The 7,734-nt window shown below is 42.9% G+C and overlaps 1 protein-coding gene across 1 annotated transcript; it reads left to right on the top strand.

Annotated features, from left to right (window-relative positions):
- Nucleotides 1–1,771: 1,771 nt before the first annotated feature.
- On the top strand, nt 1,772–5,723 carry LOC120042712 (polymeric immunoglobulin receptor-like). The gene is made up of 2 exons (XM_038987513.1): nt 1,772–1,994; nt 5,359–5,723. Exons 1-2 carry the CDS (start codon nt 1,772–1,774, stop codon nt 5,721–5,723), a joined length of 588 nt encoding a protein of 195 aa, XP_038843441.1.
- Nucleotides 5,724–7,734: the final 2,011 nt, after the last annotated feature.

A 7,734-nucleotide genomic window follows, 5' to 3' on the forward strand; every position in this document is an offset into this window, starting at 1 on the left:
TCTCTCTCTCTCTCTCTCTCTCTCTCTCTCTCTCTCTCTCTCTCTCTCTCTCTCTCTCTCTCTCTCTCTCTCTCTCTCTCTCTCTCTCTCTCTCTCTCTCTCTCTCTCTCTCTCTCTCTCTCTCTCCCCTCTCCTCTCCCTCTCCCTCTCTCTCTCCCTCTCCCTCTCCCTCTCTCTCCCTCTCTCTCTCTCTCTCTCTCTCTCTCTCTCTCTCTCTCTCTCTCTCTCTCTCTCTCTCTCTCTCTCTCTCTCTCTCCTTAACTCTCAGAGCTTAGATGGAGACAGAGAGAGATGGAGGGAGGGAGAGCGCCCTCCAATGGCAGAATAACCCTGTCTCTCTTCTCTGTAGACAGCCTCCAGTCTGAATGAGAGTGTATGAACGTGTTTCTGTGCTATGATCCATAGAGGCCTCTATCTCACTCTTTTTGTCTCACAGATCTCATTTTGTCTCTCTCTTTCTCTCTTTTTCTCACTGATCTCTTTTTCAACCTTCCTCTCTCTCTCTACTGTGTGATGTAGGAACAGAGATGTGATTGGTTTAGGAGGAAGAGGAAGTGTCTGTCAGAAATAACACTTTGTAGGAGGGTTTATACTAGTAGAGAGAGAGAGATAGAGAGGGAGAGAGAGAGATATGCAGAAATAGGGAAGTACATAGTTGTAAGAGTGCAAAGAGTGAGTGTGAGAGAGAGAGAGAGAGAGAGGGAGTACATAAGTACATGAAGTTTGTATTTAAGTAGGTTGTAGACTTGGACACACAGCATTATATCAGGACCTATAGACACCTGGACCAACCTGGAGAGAACACAGCATTATATCAGGACCTATAGACACCTGGACCAACCTGGAGAGAACACAGCATTATATCAGGACCTATAGACACCTGGACCAACCTGGAGAGAACACAGCATTATATCAGGACCTATAGACACCTGGACCAACCTGGAGAGAACACAGCATTATATCAGGACCTATAGACACCTGGACCAACCTGGAGAGAACACAACATTATATCAGGACCTAGAGACACCTGGACCAACCTGGAGAGAACACAACATTATATCAGGACCTATAGACACCTGGACCAACCTGGAACACAACAAGATGAGGATCCTGCTGATAGTCATCCTCCTCTCCTTCATGACAGGTAATAAGCTTGTTATAACTCTCTATAACAATGTAATAACATCCAGTTAGTTGTCTTATGAAGGCTGCTACTACAGATAAGGAAACACTACGGTGTGTATGTATGTACTGTGTGTATAATTTGAGGATGCCACTGGTGTAGGAATCCTAACCGTAAATACATTTATCATCTATGCATAGTCACTTTAACTCTACCTACATGTACATATTACCTCAATTAGCCCAACAAACCGGTGCCCCTGCACACTGTCTCTGTACCGGTACCACCTGTATATAGCCTCGCTACTGTTATTTTCAATGTCATTTTACTGTTTTATTTTATTTCTTTACTTATCTATTGTTTACCTAAAACCAATTTTTTACTTAAAAATTGCACTGTTGGTTAGGGGCTTGTAAGTAACCATTTCACTGTAAGGTCTACACCGGTTGTATTCGGCCACGTGACAAAATACACTTTGATTTGATTTAATTTGATTAGTATTACAAAACACTAAACCAAGAGGTATTTTCTCTTGTCTGAATGACAGGTTGTTTGAGCTCCTTCAAAGTGACAGGATACTCTGGAGGAACTGTCATCATCTACTGTCATTATTCCACAGAAGAAATAAGTAATGAGAAATATTTCTGCATGGGGCAGTTTAGTTTGAGTTGTACGGATCAAATCAGAACTAGATTGAAGAACACCTGGTTCCACAGTGGTAGATTCTCTCTGTATGACGTCACTGGAGGAAACTACTTCAAGGTGATCATCAGACAACTGACCAGACAAGATGAAGGGACCTACTGGTGTGGAGTGGCCAAACCTATTATACCTGACAGTTATACCGAGGTAGAGCTGGATGTGAAGAAGGGTGAGAGACTTTTACTTTAACTTTATACAATGAATTTAGCTACATATGTTATCACATGATCAGTACCACTAGTCAATGAAGTCAGTCTATAGTATTAGACTAATGTTGTGATGTGTGTTCCTATTGACAGATGACTGCTGTGAGAAGTCAGTCTATAGTATTAGACTAAGGTTGTGATGTGTGTTCCTATTGACAGGTGACTGCTGTGAGAAGTCAGTCTATAGTACTAGACTAAGGTTGTAATGTGTGTTCCTATTGACAGATGACTGCTGTGAGAAGTCAGTCTATAGTATTAGACTAAGGTTGTGATGTGTGTTCCTATTGACAGGTGACTGCTGTGAGAAGTCAGTCTATAGTACTAGACTAAGGTTGTAATGTGTGTTCCTATTGACAGGTGACTGCTGTGAGAAGTCAGTCTATAGTACTAGACTAAGGTTGTGATGTGTGTTCCTATTGACAGATGACTGCTGTGAGAAGTCAGTCTATAGTATTAGACTAAGGTTGTGATGTGTGTTCCTATTGACAGATGACTGCTGTGAGAAGTCAGTCTATAGTATTAGACTAAGGTTGTGATGTGTGTTCCTATTGACAGATGACTGCTGTGAGAAGTCAGTCTATAGTACTAGACTAAGGTTGTGATGTGTGTTCCTATTGACAGATGACTGCTGTGAGAAGTCGGTCTATAGTACTAGACTAAGGTTGTGATGTGTGTTCCTATTGACAGGTGACTGCTGTGAGAAGTCAGTCTATAGTATTAGACTAAGGTTGTGATGTGTGTTCCTATTGACAGATGACTGCTGTGAGAAGTCAGTCTATAGTACTAGACTAAGGTTGTGATGTGTGTTCCTATTGACAGATGACTGCTGTGAGAAGTCAGTCTATAGTATTAGACTAAGGTTGTGATGTGTGTTCCTATTGACAGATGACTGCTGTGAGAAGTCAGTCTATAGTACTAGACTAAGGTTGTGATGTGTGTTCCTATTGACAGATGACTGCTGTGTGAAGTCAGTCTATAGTATTAGACTAAGGTTGTGATGTGTGTTCCTATTGACAGATGACTGCTGTGAGAAGTCAGTCTATAGTACTAGACTAAGGTTGTGATGTGTGTTCCTATTGACAGATGACTGCTGTGAGAAGTCAGTCTATAGTACTAGACTAAGGTTGTGATGTGTGTTCCTATTGACAGATGACTGCTGTGAGAAGTCAGTCTATAGTACTAGACTAAGGTTGTGATGTGTGTTCCTATTGACAGATGACTGCTGTGAGAAGTCAGTCTATAGTATTAGACTAAGGTTGTGATGTGTGTTCCTATTGACAGATGACTGCTGTGAGAAGTCAGTCTATAGTATTAGACTAAGGTTGTGATGTGTGTTCCTATTGACAGATGACTGCTGTGAGAAGTCAGTCTATAGTACTAGACTAAGGTTGTGATGTGTGTTCCTATTGACAGATGACTGCTGTGAGAAGTCAGTCTATAGTACTAGACTAAGGTTGTGATGTGTGTTCCTATTGACAGATGACTGCTGTGAGAAGTCAGTCTATAGTATTAGACTAAGGTTGTGATGTGTGTTCCTATTGACAGATGACTGCTGTGAGAAGTCAGTCTATAGTATTAGACTAAGGTTGTGATGTGTGTTCCTATTGACAGATGACTGCTGTGAGAAGTCAGTCTATAGTATTAGACTAAGGTTGTGATGTGTGTTCCTATTGACAGATGACTGCTGTGAGAAGTCAGTCTATAGTACTAGACTAAGGTTGTGATGTGTGTTCCTATTGACAGATGACTGCTGTGAGAAGTCAGTCTATAGTACTAGACTAAGGTTGTGATGTGTGTTCCTATTGACAGATGACTGCTGTGAGAAGTCAGTCTATAGTACTAGACTAAGGTTGTGATGTGTGTTCCTATTGACAGATGACTGCTGTGAGAAGTCAGTCTATAGTACTAGACTAAGGTTGTGATGTGTGTTCCTATTGACAGATGACTGCTGTGAGAAGTCAGTCTATAGTATTAGACTAAGGTTGTGATGTGTGTTCCTATTGACAGATGACTGCTGTGAGAAGTCAGTCTATAGTATTAGACTAAGGTTGTGATGTGTGTTCCTATTGACAGATGACTGCTGTGAGAAGTCAGTCTATAGTATTAGACTAAGGTTGTGATGTGTGTTCCTATTGACAGATGACTGCTGTGAGAAGTCAGTCTATAGTACTAGACTAAGGTTGTGATGTGTGTTCCTATTGACAGATGACTGCTGTGAGAAGTCAGTCTATAGTATTAGACTAAGGTTGTGATGTGTGTTCCTATTGACAGATGACTGCTGTGAGAAGTCAGTCTATAGTATTAGACTAAGGTTGTGATGTGTGTTCCTATTGACAGATGACTGCTGTGAGAAGTCAGTCTATAGTATTAGACTAAGGTTGTGATGTGTGTTCCTATTGACAGATGACTGCTGTGAGAAGTCAGTCTATAGTACTAGACTAAGGTTGTGATGTGTGTTCCTATTGACAGATGACTGCTGTGAGAAGTCAGTCTATAGTACTAGACTAAGGTTGTGATGTGTGTTCCTATTGACAGATGACTGCTGTGAGAAGTCAGTCTATAGTATTAGACTAAGGTTGTGATGTGTGTTCCTATTGACAGATGACTGCTGTGAGAAGTCAGTCTATAGTATTAGACTAAGGTTGTGATGTGTGTTCCTATTGACAGATGACTGCTGTGAGAAGTCAGTCTATAGTATTAGACTAAGGTTGTGATGTGTGTTCCTATTGACAGATGACTGCTGTGAGAAGTCAGTCTATAGTACTAGACTAAGGTTGTGATGTGTGTTCCTATTGACAGATGACTGCTGTGAGAAGTCAGTCTATAGTACTAGACTAAGGTTGTGATGTGTGTTCCTATTGACAGATGACTGCTGTGAGAAGTCAGTCTATAGTACTAGACTAAGGTTGTGATGTGTGTTCCTATTGACAGATGACTGCTGTGAGAAGTCAGTCTATAGTACTAGACTAAGGTTGTGATGTGTGTTCCTATTGACAGATGACTGCTGTGAGAAGTCAGTCTATAGTATTAGACTAAGGTTGTGATGTGTGTTCCTATTGACAGATGACTGCTGTGAGAAGTCAGTCTATAGTATTAGACTAAGGTTGTGATGTGTGTTCCTATTGACAGATGACTGCTGTGAGAAGTCAGTCTATAGTACTAGACTAAGGTTGTGATGTGTGTTCCTATTGACAGATGACTGCTGTGAGAAGTCAGTCTATAGTATTAGACTAAGGTTGTGATGTGTGTTCCTATTGACAGATGACTGCTGTGAGAAGTCAGTCTATAGTATTAGACTAAGGTTGTGATGTGTGTTCCTATTGACAGATGACTGCTGTGAGAAGTCAGTCACAGAGACGGCCTATCTGGGAGGAGAAGCTACCATCAGATGCAACTATCCAGAGGACCATGAGTACAGCACCAAGTATTTCTGCAAGGAAAGCAATGACTTCAAGACTTGTGTTAATATGACCTCTGCTCACCAGACAACTGCAGAAGCTGGTCGTTTCTCTGTGTCTGACAACAGAAGAGAGAGATTCTCCACAGTGACCATCAGGGACCTGACTGAAGATGATACTGGGAACTACTGGTGTGGAGTAGAAACCAGCAGGACAGAACAACGTTACATTACACTGATCACACAGGTGAAGCTGCTTGTTATAAGTGAGTATAAACTTCTTCTTTCTCTTTAACATGTGAACATAAACACACTCATAGTTACACTCATATCTATTTGATAAAAGTAGTTTAATGGAAATGACAATTGCATGACATTTTTAATTTCATTTACATGTTTAATGTGTTTGATACCGTTCCATCCATTCCATTCCTTCCACTGTGATTAGCCAGTCCTCCTATATCTCTGTTCACCAGCCTCCTCTGCTCCCCATGCTGTACACCTGCAGTAACTATGTTATATACTGTCTGACCATGTAAATAATATATAGCATTCTATTATATCAATATATTAGTTATAACTACAGTATGTTATGTCTGATAATGAAAATGCTGTGCTTTTAAACCAGCATCACATCTAGAACCTTCTGAAATATGCTGTAATTAACTGTAATTAACTGTTATTAGTTGTCAACAACCAGTTAAGTGAAATGTATCATTGATCTAAACATCTTATCAGTAGTAGGTATTCAGTGGTGGACAGCAGGCAGTCAGTGTGTTAGTGGAGGCTGGGTGGGTCAGTGTGTTAGTGGAGGCTGGGTGGGTCAGTGTGTTAGTGGAGGCTGGGTGGGTCAGTGTGTTAGTGGAGGCTGGTTGGGTCAGTGTGTTAGTGGAGGCTGGGTGGGTCAGTGTGTTAGTGGAGGCTGGTTGGGTCAGTGTGTTAGTGGAGGCTGGGTGGGTCAGTGTGTTAGTGGAGGCTGGGTGGGTCAGTGTGTTAGTGGAGGCTGGGTGGGTCAGTGTGTTAGTGGAGGCTGGGTGGGTCAGTGTGTTAGTGGAGGATGGGTGGGTCAGTGTGTTAGTGGAGGCTGGGTGGGTCAGTGTGTTAGTGGAGGCTGGGTGGGTCAGTGTGTTAGTGGAGGCTGGGTGGGTCAGTGTGTTAGTGGAGGCTGGGTGGGTCAGTGTGTTAGTGGAGGCTGGGTGGGTCAGTGTGTTAGTGGAGGCTGGGTGGGTCTGTGTGTTTGTAGTGGTGTGAAAAGACACTGGACCAGAACACTGTAACTTCCTCTGTAATGTCTGTGTGTTTGTAGTGGTGTGAAAAGACACTGGACCAGAACACTGTAACTTCCTCTGTAATGTCTGTGTGTTTCTATATATGTCTCAGTATCACTAAGCAGTCATGTGTTCAAGATATAAAACCCCAAGTTTCAGTATGAATGTCATCATGAAACCTGCAGAGAGAGAGAGGGAGAGAGAGAGGGAGAGAGAGAGAGAGAGATAGAGAGAGAGAGAGAGGAGAGAGAGGAGAGAGAGAGAGAGAGAGAGAGAGAGAGAGAGAGAGAGAGAGAGAGAGAGAGAGAGAGAGAGAGAGAGAGAGAGAGAGAGAGAGAGAGAGAGAGAGAGAGAGAGAGAGAGGGAGAGAGAGGGAGAGAGAGAGACAAAGAGAGGGGAGAGAGAGGAGAGAGAGAGAGAGAGAGGGAGAGAGAGAGAGACAAAGAGAGAGAGAGAGAGACAAAGAGAGAGAGAGACAGAGAGAGAGAGAGAGAGAGAGAGAGAGAGAGAGAGAGAGAGAGAGAGAGAGAGAGAGAGAGAGAGAGGGGGGGAGACGAAGAGAGAGAGAGAGAGGAGAGAGAGAGAGAGAGGAGAGAGAGAGAGAGGAGAGAGAGAGAGAGGAGAGAGAGAGAGAGAGAGAGGGGGAAGAGAGAGAGAGAGAGAGGGGGGGAGAGAGGGTGAGAGAGAGAGAGAGAGAGAGAGACAAAGGGAGAGAGAGAGAGAGAGAGAGAGATGGTGACCTTTAGTAACTTCACCTACATGAACATCTTACCACAATTACCTCGACAACCCATGCTCCACACCACATTGACTCTGTACCGGTAGCACTTGTATAAGCCTCCACATTACTCTGTACTGGGTACCCCCCTGTATATGCCTCCACATTGGACTCTGTACTGGTGTAACCCCCTGTATATAGCCGCCACATTGACTCTGTACTGGTACCACCTGTATATAGCCTCCACATTGACTCTGTCTGGTACCCCTGTATATAGCCTCCTACCATTGACTCTGTACTGCCTCCACATTGACTCTGTA

This window comes from Salvelinus namaycush, unplaced genomic scaffold, assembly GCF_016432855.1.
Source record: "Salvelinus namaycush isolate Seneca unplaced genomic scaffold, SaNama_1.0 Scaffold749, whole genome shotgun sequence".
NCBI classification, from domain to species: Eukaryota; Metazoa; Chordata; class Actinopteri; order Salmoniformes; family Salmonidae; genus Salvelinus; species Salvelinus namaycush.

Excerpts from the sequence above, each read along its gene's own strand:
- LOC120042712 (XM_038987513.1), top strand. The coding sequence starts at position 1,772 with ATGGGGCAGTTTAGTTTGAGTTGTACGGATCAAATCAGAACTAGATTG. Across the intron at positions 1,995-5,358 it reads AGAGCTGGATGTGAAGAAGG|ATGACTGCTGTGAGAAGTCA; the intron begins GTGAGAGACTTT and ends TCCTATTGACAG.